At 47.6% G+C, this 12,964-nt stretch overlaps 2 protein-coding genes across 5 annotated transcripts; one reads left to right on the top strand and one right to left on the bottom strand.

Moving 5' to 3' along the window:
- Positions 1-42: 42 nt before the first annotated feature.
- Positions 43-12,854, bottom strand: ovch1 (ovochymase 1). Of its 3 annotated transcripts, none has more exons than XM_076722225.1 (14): positions 12,699-12,854; positions 11,614-11,753; positions 4,324-4,419; positions 4,051-4,234; positions 3,812-3,887; positions 3,050-3,239; positions 2,811-2,950; positions 2,579-2,729; positions 2,448-2,489; positions 2,083-2,305; positions 1,795-1,952; positions 1,565-1,663; positions 1,159-1,295; positions 43-849 (listed from the first exon to the last, which is right to left on the bottom strand). In XM_076722225.1, the coding sequence occupies exons 4-14, from the start codon at positions 4,194-4,196 to the stop codon at positions 688-690; spliced, it is 1,524 nt and encodes a 507-aa protein (XP_076578340.1). In that variant the 5' UTR covers positions 4,197-4,234; positions 4,324-4,419; positions 11,614-11,753; positions 12,699-12,854; the 3' UTR covers positions 43-687. The 3 variants fall into 3 exon arrangements, with proteins under 3 accessions (XP_076578340.1, XP_076578341.1, XP_076578339.1); XM_076722226.1 differs by having other exon boundaries at positions 12,722-12,854; XM_076722224.1 differs by lacking the exons at positions 11,614-11,753; positions 12,699-12,854 and adding an exon at positions 4,620-4,705.
- parp12b (poly (ADP-ribose) polymerase family, member 12b) lies at positions 5,326-11,421 on the top strand. Of its 2 annotated transcripts, none has more exons than XM_076722228.1 (8): positions 5,326-5,720; positions 7,018-7,153; positions 8,696-8,948; positions 9,077-9,148; positions 9,686-9,812; positions 9,897-10,065; positions 10,179-10,299; positions 10,720-11,421. In XM_076722228.1, the coding sequence occupies exons 1-8, from the start codon at positions 5,365-5,367 to the stop codon at positions 10,818-10,820; spliced, it is 1,335 nt and encodes a 444-aa protein (XP_076578343.1). In that variant the 5' UTR covers positions 5,326-5,364; the 3' UTR covers positions 10,821-11,421. The 2 variants fall into 2 exon arrangements, with proteins under 2 accessions (XP_076578343.1, XP_076578342.1); XM_076722227.1 differs by having other exon boundaries at positions 5,327-5,720; positions 8,696-8,969.
- Positions 12,855-12,964: the final 110 nt, after the last annotated feature.

The raw sequence follows: 12,964 nt of genomic DNA, 5'->3' as shown, positions 1-12,964 counted from the left end.
CAATTACAAGAAAAAGAGCAACTTTCGAGGTTTTAAATGTTATCTGCAGACATAAAAGTGTGAAGTTAAAAGTTGATTAAAACAAACAGTGCTGAAGAGGTTTCTTGTGTTTTTCTAAGAGAAGGAAACTAAAAAGACGTCGGTTTAATGCTTCATGTTGAATCAGTGAAACTTCAGACCGCGATGCAGAGTGAGAAAACTCGATGGTTGATTGGTTGTAGGTAACATGCAGGATGTGCAGTAAAATCATTTCCATTCACATGAAAGATTTAGATTCAGACGACTTTTTAAAAGTTTCAGACTAAAGAAAAAAAAATCATGTGTTTCGTGTAAATATGGAGTTCACCAATGCTGAGTTTGAATCATCTGCAGGAAGAGTTACACTGACTGTTCACGGTGTGGTCGTCTGAGGTGGAGCTTTTAAATCCTTCACATGACTGCAAACAAACCCCCAAACAGCCAAACACAAAGCCGTCAAACACGGTCAAAGTTTCCCCAAACTCCCTCGTGGTTCACATCCAGAGCTTAGTCCAAACTTACATCAGGCCAACATTCTGTGATGAAGACCATGACACGAGGCTAAAAGCTCCGGAAAGCTAAAACATCAACTTTGAGTCCAGCCCAGTTCAAAGAGCTCTGAAGACCAACAGCTTCCAGTTAAACGAGTTTATTTTCTGACAGGAACATTCAGACGTCTTCGGTCACCTCAGTGATCCACGAGTGATAATCTGATATTCTCGAGAAGACGGCCGGTTTGTCCGCATCGCACCGCCTGCTGCCCCACGTGACCACGCCAAACAGGAAGTAGGCGCCACGCTTGCGACACAGCAGCGGTGCTCCAGGGTCGCCCTGCAGAGAGAACGTCCGTCATCTTAACAGGATATTTGGTCAGAAAGTCTTAAAATCTGCTCTTCGAAAGAAAAATGTAAGAAATCTGAAGTGAATCTGTGGAAGGCAGAATGGCACCATGTCGGCCATTAATTCTTCAGTATGAAGACCTTGAAAAGGTTTTTCACAACACCTGAGCAAACGACAAGATTAACTCGCTATCAATGGTCACCCAGCAGCCAATCAGAATGGAGTATTCACCCCGACCACAGTGTAACGTCCAGTAAGTGAGAGCAGGGTTAATGTGTATCGAGTTCAGGGTGGAGGTACCACGCAGGAGGCGGAGCCTGCGGCATGTGAGCAGATGTGGGAGTCACTGATGAGTCCTCCTCCCCACTTCTCCCTGCAGGTCGTCTGATTAACCAGAGGCAGTCCGACGTGGTGCAGCCGGTCTGGATGGAGGTCCACTACACACACACACACACACACGCACACACACACAAACACACACGCACACACACACACACACACACACACAGCTTTGTTCAGGTTTGGTACAACAACACCTTCAAGCTCATTTTTCAGTGCTGAGGGCGTCTGGGGTCCGTCATGACGGCTCAGTTTGACCCGTCTCTGCGTCGAGGACTCAGCTGTTTTACGTCAGCACTGACCAGTGAGACACGTTGGTTTTAAGGAAACCAGAAGGACTCATCTGTGTGTCTCGTGTGGAGACTACCTGTCGCTTTCGTCGCTCCCCAGCCGGTCGTTACGCAAGACCAGCTGTCATCGAGTTCCTCGTCCTCATCAGGGACACAGACCGGAGACACATTAGAGCCTGGAGACGTGAGCAGGGGACACCTTCAGCACCACACAGGGGAAACATCAAAGAGACCTGAGATACACAGAACATGATACCGCAGAGACATTCAAGCGTAAAACGTGTGGTTTGTTCTTCGGCGCTCCTACAGAATCTGGCGGCCACGCTGAGGCGCAGCAGCGACAGGTCCGATTTCGGGGGGAAGCTGCCATCCTGCGGCAGGTTGAAGACCTCATCCACCGGGACGGTTTGAGATGATGAGAAGTGGAGGTCATGAACTCCCAGAACTGCCACGTCCTCTTTAGCTCTGCAGGGACAAATTAAAGTTAGCAGGAGCAAACGGCGTCCTGCAGACTGACGGGAGTAGTACTGTGATATTCTACCTGGCAGTGGACGAGCTGTAGACGTAGCAGTAGCAGCAGCAGTAGTAGTATTACCTGACATTGCAGTGCTGAGCAGTGATGACCCAGCGGCGGTGGATGAGCGCTCCGCTGCAGTAGTGGCGTCCATTGGACTGCAGGCTGACTTGCCAGGGCCAGAAGAAGGGGCAGGACTCTGTCACATTGACCACAGATGCCTCACCATCGTGGGACACTGAGAGATGAGCGAGGCCTGGAGCATTCTCACAGCCGGAGCTCTGCTGCTTACCGCACCTGTCCTCTGTTATCCAGGTGAGCAGGGGTGGACAGAATGACATGAATCCCTGCAGTGTCGGTTTTGTCGTTTCTCTACAGATCTAAGTGCAGTAGGTTGGTATACAGACAGAAAGAGGCTGAAATGACAGCGGAGTGTTAAAGCCTACCCTCCGTAATGACGTCATCTGCATGCATGATATTCTGATCATCTGTGAATGAAGCAGACCAGGAGCTCTTCAGAGCAGAACACACCTTTCACAGGTAAACACTCAGGTGTTGGACCATCTGTGGAACTTACTCATGATGCCAGAGATCCACTGAGTGTGTTGTTGGATTTTGGTGTAGACTCCTGGTCTTTTGGCTCGTCCACAACCGACTCCCCAACTCACCAAACCCGCCAGCTCATACCTGCTGCCGGTGAAGCAGGACAGAGGACCTCCAGAGTCCCCCTGAGACAGAGACAGGACAGCGTCAGAGACAGTGGGATAAAGACTCGGACAGGACGGTGAGCTGAGGTGTTCGGGTCGTACCTGGCAGGCGTCGGCTCCTCCTTGGTCCTTCCCAGCACAGAACATGGAGGCTCGGATCCTGCCGTGGTAGTACTGGTTACAGACATCAGAGGGCAGGATGGTCACGTTCACCTCCTGGAGTCTGTGAACTCGAGGACCATCTGATGGACCAGAAATCAGGAAGAAACATCAAGTCATGTCAACCCAGATCCAGCCTCAAGCAGCTCTTTGGTTCCCGAGTCGTCTAAAGCCGTCCTCACTCTCTCGGGTGGAGCCCCAGCCGGTGATGGTGCACTTCCTGAAGGGAGGCAGTGGGGTCATCCAGATGTCGATGGGTCTGATGAACTGGCCGAAGACCAGCGGCTGCTGCAGCTTCAGCAGAGCCACGTCGCTCTCTTTGGTCCGAGTGTTGTAGCTGTGGTGGTTGATGATCATGGAGACTCCAACCGTCTGGACAGGAAGTTGAAAGAACTCAGTGACTTCCTGTGAATTCTCAGTATTTTACATTTTTTACAACTCGTCTCACATTTATACTTTGTCCTTTTTTACTTCTACCAGCTTTCTTTTTTCCACTGAATTAAATGTTGTGTTCTTGTATCAAAATCAAGCTGTATGGAGACGGCTGGGTGGACAGGTGGACGGACAGAGGTCAGGATTTGGACATCAGAGACCGTTCACAATCGTCAGGTGTTCATATGAACATTTAAACTGGTTTAACTGGTCTGAGTGGACACTTTTTGTCCCTCCTTGTTGAGTTTTAGAACAGAAACAGGTGGTACAGGTACAGGTGGAACACCTTCTCAGGTAACTGACACTGACCACAGGTTGAGAAACAACGAGACCATCGTGAAGACACTGATGAATTTCTAAAGGCTAAACGTTTGCAGAGGTGTTGATGTGATTCTCTCACAGTGGATTAGATCTAGAATACACACACACACACACACACACACACACACACACACACACACACACACACACACACACACAGAGCATGATTTAAGTGTTGGTGTGTTTCTGACTTGTTGTCCAGGTTCGTGAGGGTTATCCAGGTCGTGTTTTCCGGCCAGAACCGTCCAGAAAGACGCTTTATTGTACCTGTGAACAGGTTGAATCATCAGCAGGTGGAACAAAGAAGAAGAGTTCTCTTTAGTCTTCAACTCGCCTGAACCAGACTGACCAACTGTTAGGCCTGGTGACTAAATCTAGTCCTGGTCTATGTAAACCTGGTCTTATTCCAGATCGAGCTGATGGCTTTGACCTTTTGAAGCAGTGCGCAGCAGAGACGACCCACAGCGGGGTGATGACGGCCCCCCCGCAGGCCGGCATGGAGGCGAACTGAAGAGACACCTGCCAGGGCCACGAGTGGGCCCAGGCCTCCTGGCCCCCGATGATCCTGGTCTGCATCTCCTGTTCTGGAATGAAGGACCGCACCCCCGACAGGTCTACAGTGTGTGTCAAAAAGGTCTTTATTTCAGTTTTACCGTAACGCTTTGCATTCATTTTCGTATGTTTGTGTTTAGAAATTGATTACCGCTGGATCCAAAGCGTCCAGACGAGCCATCGTGTTCCTGCACAGTTTCATTTAAAGTCACATTCAGCTGATTCTGGATCTGATTCACTGTTGAATCTGAAGAGACAAAAAAGAAATGAGAAATATTCTTCTGATCTAAGCAATTCAAAAAAAAGAGTCTCGTGATCTAAGCACACTTGGAGCTGAAGTGTTCGATGGTTTCTGGCTGAACTCAGCTGCACAAACACTAAACACAGATTCACACAAACAAACAGTAAAAGAGGAAATCTGCATGGAGAGCGAGTCCAGTTTCTCACCTGTGTGACGTGGAAACAGACACACTGACAGAAGACAAACCACAGACAGCATCGTGTCTCACTGAGGCTCCAAGCGCTGATTCACAGACACTCAACTCTCTGATGAGTCACCTGACACACCTGCCTGATTAGAAACACCTGGACTGTTTCTCTCCTCCACAAACTGAACTCACGTCAGGTTCATGTAAATCTGCTCAGTTTGCTTTGGATCCGTCCTTTTACACGTAGACAGAAGCTAAACCAGAACCACAAAACAGCCCCAAGAAACTGGACTGAATGGACGTCAAACCCAGCGGGGGAAGCATGTGGTCTAGTTCTCTGCTGGTTTGGGGCTGCATGAAGACGTTGAGTTTATGATTTTAGACAGACAGACAGGTGGATGACTGGTCTCTGATACTGGGAGCTTTTCACACAGAAGACTGTCTGCTGTGGAGGACTGATGAGTCCTGCAGTCTGTTCTGCTGTGACTCGTTCTCACGCTGACAGAGTCCATGTGGACTGTCCTGCTGTCCGTCTCCAGAGTCTGTGTGATCCATTTATCCTCCTCCACCTTCTAAACCACCTTATCCCGCTCGCTCAGCTGCTGTGATTGGCTGTCAGCGCTCACGCGGTGAAGACTCCACCAGCAGCCTGCAGTCATGCTTTTATTGTGACAGTGTGGGGAGCGGAAGTGAGTGTGTGATGTGCCTCGCGGTTCCTCCGCTGCTGAGCTCAGTCGAGGGCGGTCAGCTGATCGGGAAGCATCATGTCTGCCTTCAGCAGAGAGATCCTGCTGGCCACCAGCCTCCTCTGCGGCAGCAACGGAGCCATGCAGCCGCTGCAGCTGCACCGGAAGCTGCTGCAGCGCTGCAGCATCACCGAAGAGGAGTTCATCTTCATCATCCAGCGATGTCCCCGCTTCCTGCTGGTCCGCGGCCCGGCAGGGGGCGGCGGGGAGCGGCTGGAGGACTGCCTGGTGGTCGCTAAAACCTCTTTGCGGCTGTGTGGAAGGTACGGCCGGGAGGGGTGCCGCGGGTCCGGCCGGGACGAGGGCGGAGACTGTCAGCAGCTGCACCTGTGCAAGTTCTTCATCTATGGAAACTGCAGGTTCGGCAAGGGCAGGTGAGCCACGCGCACGCGCACAGGTGTGTCAGTGTTGCGGTCAGAAAACAAGTTTATCTTAAAATCCAAGTTTAGATGGTCACTTCCACGATGGTCACGTGGACGGACACGTCTGTGAATACATGAATGTGTTCTGTCGGCAGCGCTTTGATTTCTGTCCAGCTGCTCATTAAAAGTGTCTTCAGGGCTTCCGTAGTTCTAAAACAACAGCAGACACGTCGTTCACTGCTGAGGAGGTGTTATCAGACTCTAACTGAACAGGGACTATTTACCGCGGCGGACTGATCCAGACCTCCTGCAGCAGTGAAGAGACAAACGAAACTTAAGGAAACAGAAAGTGAGGCAGATGATCTCCTTCATCCCTGGACTAAAACGACTATGACACCATCACACAAGTCTGTGCGTGTGAGCTGACGTCACGGTGACGTCACAGCCCGCTCTGTGTGTGATGAGGCTTTTTGATTTTCAGGGAAATGAAACGCCACGTGACTCGCCCTCTCAGCTGATTTGTGTTTACACATCAGGACTTCACAATGAGCTGAGACACTGTGGACGGACGGTGGGACGTCCTCCCACAGCTCGTCTCTGTGGAAGTCCCACTGATGTCATCTCACTGAGTGAAGCAGGTTCACCTGCCGGGCTGCAAACACCTGAGCCATGTTGACTGGTTCCTTCTCAAACAGGGAAAAATGTCTGAGCTCGTCTGAACTTGTCTTGCAGTTTAAAGTCAATGTGTTTTTCTTTACTGAAGGTTCAGCTCAGATACACGATGTGGCCAAAAGTGTGTGGACGCCTTCAGTGACCTCTGGCCTGTTTTTAAGTCCAGTGAAGAGAAATCTCAACGATATGAAACAAGTTTTCCTTTTTTCACTTTTTCACAATCAGTTCACTGATTAATGTCAAAATGAATCTGCAGATTAACTGATACTGAAAATAATCATCAGTTTCAGCCCTACTGATCAATTAATACACCGGTGAAGTGATTTTAAAGGATAATCTGACCAGTTTGGGGAGTTTTGATCAAACAGCATGAGAGTGTTTTATTTACCTTCGACGTGTTCGTGATTGATTATCAAATCCTGTTAAAGATCCAGACTTTATTGATTGATTCCTGCTGTAGACAGAGGGCTTCCTCGTGGACGATTCGGGTTCCTGGACAGTCGGTCTGGTCCTGACGCGCTCTGAATGCGACTGAGCCAATCTGAATTAAATGTTTTAACAAAGCATTGACCTCCAATCACGATCAGTCCTGAGAAGAAGAGCGCTGAACTCGTTAACGTTGGTGTCTTTGTCGCAGGAAGTCGTGCAAATTCTCCCACGACATTCATTCAGATCACAACTATCAGTTACTGAGAGAGCTGACGCTGCACGAGCTCAGCGAGGACGACCTGTTCCTGCTGCTGCTGCAGAACGACCCCACGCTGCTGCCAGAGGTAACGCACGCACCTGTGACGCACCTGTGAAACACCTGTGATGCACCTGTTACACAGCCGTCAAACAAATGACACCGTTAATACACCTGATACACACGAGACAAACCTGACACACCAGATATCCCTTTTACACGCCTGTGACACACCTGAAGCAGGTCAGACACTGTTCATAGATTCAGATTTGACACATAACTTTGTTGGTTTTCGTTCGATCTGAAGTGTTCTGGGATCAGTCGGGTCTGAAGAACTTGAAACATGTTTTTGTCGTTTGTTCCTCTTGTTTGTGTGTTTTCTCTCATTTTCACTCTTTTCTTTTCTCTCTTCTGGAGAAGTTTGGACCAGAGTAGCTTCTGTCCTGGTTTCAGTGGACGGGGACAGAGATGAGGATCCTTCAGTCTGATTGGATGATACAGTTGTGACTCCACATGTCAGAGCAGCTGTTGTGTGTCATGTGTTTGCACAGTAACGCTGAAGAAGAGAGGAGTGAAGAGAAGCCTGAAGAACCTCAAACAGAAACCAGAGTTTAAAACCAGAAGTTAAAGCGATAAAGAAAAAAGACCAAAAAAACCAAAAAACCAAAATGAAAATATGAAAGTGTCCAGTTGGCTGAAGAGGTAAAACTTACGGCAAACAAAAGCAAACACATGTTTTCTCATAATTACAAAGAAATGACAAACGATGAGACCTCAGAAGTAAAAAACAACATCTAAACATTATACGTGATGATCCATGAAGACACCATCTGTCCGACGATTACAAACTCAAATCTGATGATTATGAGAAAACGTACTCATTAGTTTTCGTCATTATAAGAAAACCACGTAACAACCGCAGCATTCATTTGACCTCATAACAATGAAACTGACTCATGAGAAAAGGTGAATAACGAGTGGAAAACCATCTCAGAACTACGTGAGATCCATTTTCTAAGAATTATGAGAAAACTGTCTCTGGCTCATCAGAGGTCATAACTACAGGATCTGTCTCATAAACGATGACTGTCGTTAAGAAGAGATCTTTGTCTTGTAGTTATGAGCTCTTTAATCACTAGAAAACTATGAAGTATGAAAATAGAGATTCTGTGTATTGTTCACATATTTGTGAAATTTGTTTAATAATTGTGAGATCTCATAATTATGAGGAAGCCTGGAATAATTCCATGTTAAAGGTCGAGTGTGAAGGATTTATGGGGTCTGCTGGCAGAAATAACATTTGATAATATTCATGAGCTGTGTTGAGCTGCTCGTGTTCAGAGGGAGCAGCTCCTCTTCAGAGTCCGCCATGTCGCACCGCCATGTTTCTACAGGAGCCCAGAGCAGACAAAGTCTAGAGAGGGACGTTTGTGTTTGTCGTTATTGGTTGGAGAGACGGGCTGAGGTCATTCAGGCCGTTCACTTCTAAATCACCACTAGATGCCACTAAATCCTAAACGCTGGCCCTTTAAGTCCTGTGCTGAGTGCTCTTCAGTGGTTCTCATTGGTCCTTCCTGCTGGTGTCCGGCTCTTCACAGGTGTGACGTGTCAGTGTTTCTTCTTGTCTCAGGTGTGTTTGCACTATAACAAAGGCTCCGGTCCTCACGGCTCCTGCACCTTCCAAGAGAAATGCACCAAAGTGCACCTGTGTCAGCACTTCGTTCAGGGCGACTGCTTGTTCGGAAGCAAGTGTAAACGACAGCACGCCATCGACCAACATGGCCGCCGCATGCTGGAGGAGAGAGGACTGAGCGGAGACGTCATCCAGGAGCTGCCCTTCATCTACAGGAACGTCCACCACCTGAGTGCTGCAGCCTCCACAGGTGACAGGAACACACCTGCAGGTGCAGCATTACGATATTTGTCTGGTTCTTGGCTCCACTCGCTAAAAACACCTTCTGGTTCTGTTGATCTCCACCAACGTGACTTTTGGTGTGTCTGTTTGTGTCAGAGAAGCTTCCTGATTCGGACGACGGGAACAGCATCTGCCTGCACTTCATCAGAAACAGCTGCAAGTTTCAGAGTGAGTTCAGTTTCATCCTCTGCTGATTCGCTGGGAGGAAACACCAGCCCTCGCATTTCAGTCATGTGATCAACAGTTCGGCCTGTAGAGTCTCAGCGAGTCACGCTGGAACAATCAGTTTACATCAAACTCCAGACAGAAAGAGAAACAAAGTTTGTACAAACCAGTTCAGTGTTCCCTGTGAACTGACTGGAACCAGCAGACTCTGTGAAGCGTTCACTGACCTCGACCACGAAAGCCCCGCTCCGACATCTGCTGTCGAAGTTTAGATTCTCTTTTCATTCAGAAATCCATCACACATTTTATTTTGTAGTTGTCTCCAGAATTTCTTTCGGAAACAAATGAAAACTGATTATTTATTATGTTTTATATCTTTACCTTATTCATTTCTTTGTCAGTGTTTTGCTTGGATGGAGATGCAGAAGTAAAGTTCTGATGTGATGACGTGATGATCTGCAGTCGGCGTTCAGCTCTTTAAATCGGGGTTTCTGAACAGGAAGTTGTCAGATCTTAAGTTCTCTCGTTCTCTCTGTGTAGATGAATGCCGCCGTCTTCACTTCCACCTGCCCTACAAGTGGGAGGTGTTTGATGGCCTCACCTGGACGGACCTGCGGCACATGGAGGACATCGAGCGAGACTTCTGTGACCCATCTAAGACACAGAGGTCAGAGGTCACATCTCACCTTTGTTCAGGTTTGAAGGTAGTTTGTTGTTGAAGTTGCGCCAACTGAAACTTTCCTGTTTTCAGCTGCAGCGATCAGCCCGTGGACTTCGTGACGATGAGTCAGGAGCTGCGGCCCGTTCGGCGTCTCTCGACGGTTTCCTCGGTAACAAAGCCGCCCCACTACATCCTGACCACTCAGTGGCTGTGGTACTATAAGGGGGACCAGGGGAACTGGGTGGAGTACGGACAGCTGGTGAGTGGGTTTCAGTTTTAAGATAAAGGATTAGACCTAAATCATCAAATTGATGCCGACTGGGATCGTAACATTAGCACCTTGGCGTGTTAACCTCTCGCTGCCTACCTCAGGATGAAAAGCAGCGGAGGACGTCGGCGACATCGAGGACTCTGGAGGAGGCCTTTCTGTCCGGCAGAACATCTGAAGTCAAAGTGGTGAAAGGCCAAAGACAGTACGTCCTCAGCTTCAAAGGTATGATGTCCCGACACCAAGTATCAGGTCGTGTCCCAGATCAAGTCTGTCCCGAGTCAAGTTAGGTGAGAATCAGGTCAGTCCCACGTCAAGTCCCAAAACAACTGTTAAGTCATGACAGGTGAGTCTGGATCAAGACAGGTATGTCCCAAGTCAAGACCAATAAGTTCCAGGTCGTCTGTAAGCTGTCAGGTTTGTGTGAGTTTTACGTGAAACACGTAACCGTTCAGTAGATTTTCAGAAATGATGAAACCTTTTTAACGTTTGCATTTTATTTGGAATGAAGTTGAAAACTTTAAATTGAAATGTTGGTCAGTAATCGTCTCTGAGCTGAACTGTTTTGCATGTGGCTGCTGAGTAAACTGAGGAGACGCTCTTCTTCACTGCCTTCATCCTCTCATCTCGTCTTCGTCTTTGCAGACATGTACCAGAGGAACCCCAAACACAACACCAAGAGGCGAGTTCGCCGTCGTCCACGCTTCGTCTCCGAGGCCGAGGTGCAGGAACAGGCCGCTCAGTAGAGAAACCGCGACCTGGTCCTGCCTGTCCAGACCGGACCGGACCTGACTGAGTGCCTTATCTGAACTTCACGGCTTCCTTCAGTTCACCTCCCTCCTTTAAAACTGTTCCTGACATGGACGAGGCTGTTACTGTGAAAGATCTCGACTGTCGATGGATTGTCCTGAAATTTGGTCCAGATGTTCATGTTCCTCAGACGATGAATCCTGATGACTTTGATGATCACATGACCTTTAATGTGGTGCCACAACAACAGCAGGTTACTCCCTGAACTAGTGCCCAAATGGTCGTTGTGCTAACATTAGCATCTTGTGTTCGCTAATATTGGCAAATTTAAATGATTACATAAACATAACGTGCAAACATGGTAATATATGTTAGCATAACAACATGCTAACTGTTTTTGTGTATCTTCGGGGACAGTGCACTTCAATCAGCACTGACATTTAGCAACATGTGCATGAGCAAAGTTTAGCTAATCTTAACATGCTAACGTGCGAATGTAGATCATCCCAGGACGTCGCCTCCTGTCGAGCTTCTGTGACTCAATGCAATCTTTCATCTACTGTTTCTTTCATCAGTCTTTGTAAAAAATGAAACTTGTTCCTGGATTTGAGTCTCTTTGTTCTGAGACCAACTGACCGAAATACAAGCATTTCACGTTCGTGCTGTTAGCTGTCGACACCTTTTTGTGGTTTGAAGTACAGTTACCTTGTTAGCATACGGAAAACTAGAGCACCTGTGAACATTGACCAGCAGGGTGGTGAATATGGACTCAAACACCAAAGTACTGACCTGCTGTGTGACGTTCGGTTCCAAAGCTGGAAATCGAGTTTTTGGACGTGTTACAAACGTCAGTGGATTCTCAACGAGGTTTTCTGACTCCTGGATCAGAACCGGTTCAGTTCTGGGTTCACTTCAGCTCCTGTTTAGCTCTGCAACACAAATAGAAATAATGAAACTTACTGAAAACACAAGACAAATTTAAAGATGTTAAAAGTCTGTTTGGTGATTTCAGGCCGTTTTTATCTTCTGTGGGAGGAAGACGAACCCATGGGTGAATTATGTCCACGATGCTCAGCTGTTGGTCAGCGGGTCGAAGACGTCAGACAGACACTGACACTCGGCACATCGGCCTCTGAGCAGCTGACGTCTGTTACTTGTACTGGGTTTTAAACTGGTTTTAATGGTGTATCGTTACTTCATATGTTAAGACTTCAGACTTTATTATGTTGTTTAACGAAGCTTCTGTTTGTTATTCAGTCTGTTTTTCAGCAAACATTTTGATCTCTGTTCATAAAACTTGTGTTTTCATCTTCACATCAACATGGCAGAACTTCCCCACAGCTGGAATAAAATGCTGATCGATCAGAGTTCATTCCAGTTAAACGTCTTCACAGTCACATGTGAGAAGTCAGGGTCAGAGGTGATGATGATGAAGAAGAGAGGGGTCATTCTTTCTGCCTTTAACTTGTGACAATGAATTCAGGTTATTAGTGAAGGTTAGCACAGGCCACGCTGTCAAACATTACATGCTAACATTAGCTTAGCTTGGCGGCTCCATAATGCTAACATATCTTACATGTTAAATGTGTGAAGCTGAGTGAGATGTCTGTCCCCTCTGGGACACCGTAGCTTCATGTTCTGTGATGAGGACTTTCTAATGATGAAACACAGTGAAAGAGAGCGTTTCAGTAATAAATACAGATTAACCTCAGTCTAAATCTAAATACAGATTAACCTCAGTCTAAATCTAAATACAGATTAACCTCAGTCTAAATCTAAATACAGATTAACCCCAGTCTAAATCTAAATACAGATTAACCTCAGTCTAAATCTAAATGTCTTCCTTGAACCTTTTCAGACTGAGGTGGACTCACTCAGTCTGACGCGGATCTTTCACCTGAAATCCAGGTGCTGTCAGGGTTGGTCCTGATCCTGCAGACCTGATCCGAGTCCAGCTCTACTAAAACGTGTGTGTGTGTGTGTGTGTGAGGAGAAAACAAGATGTCGTTTGAATTGCAGATTTGGATCAACTGACGCTCGGCGGCAGCAGGCGGAGCCGGGTTGGACTGGTACCGAGAGCGGACGTGCCCTAATCTGACGGATCCGGGACCAGCACGGACGGGTCCGGATCACCGGACGG

The sequence above is a fragment of the Chaetodon auriga genome, chromosome 22, assembly GCF_051107435.1.
Source record: "Chaetodon auriga isolate fChaAug3 chromosome 22, fChaAug3.hap1, whole genome shotgun sequence".
Classification (NCBI taxonomy): Eukaryota; Metazoa; Chordata; class Actinopteri; order Chaetodontiformes; family Chaetodontidae; genus Chaetodon; species Chaetodon auriga.
Note: the sequence above shows the minus strand (reverse complement) of the source record. Positions and strands in the feature narration are given on the sequence as shown.

Excerpts from the sequence above, each read along its gene's own strand:
- ovch1 (XM_076722224.1), bottom strand. The coding sequence starts at position 4,671 with ATGCTGTCTGTGGTTTGTCTTCTGTCAGTGTGTCTGTTTCCACGTCAC. Across the intron at positions 4,235-4,323 it reads TGGACGCTTTGGATCCAGCG|ACCTGTCGGGGGTGCGGTCC; the intron begins GTAATCAATTTC and ends CACACACTGTAG. Across the intron at positions 2,490-2,578 it reads GTGGATCTCTGGCATCATGA|ATGATCAGAATATCATGCAT; the intron begins GTAAGTTCCACA and ends CTTCATTCACAG.
- parp12b (XM_076722227.1), top strand. The coding sequence starts at position 5,365 with ATGTCTGCCTTCAGCAGAGAGATCCTGCTGGCCACCAGCCTCCTCTGC. Across the intron at positions 7,154-8,695 it reads ACCCCACGCTGCTGCCAGAG|GTGTGTTTGCACTATAACAA; the intron begins GTAACGCACGCA and ends TTCTTGTCTCAG. Across the intron at positions 10,300-10,719 it reads GTACGTCCTCAGCTTCAAAG|ACATGTACCAGAGGAACCCC; the intron begins GTATGATGTCCC and ends TCGTCTTTGCAG.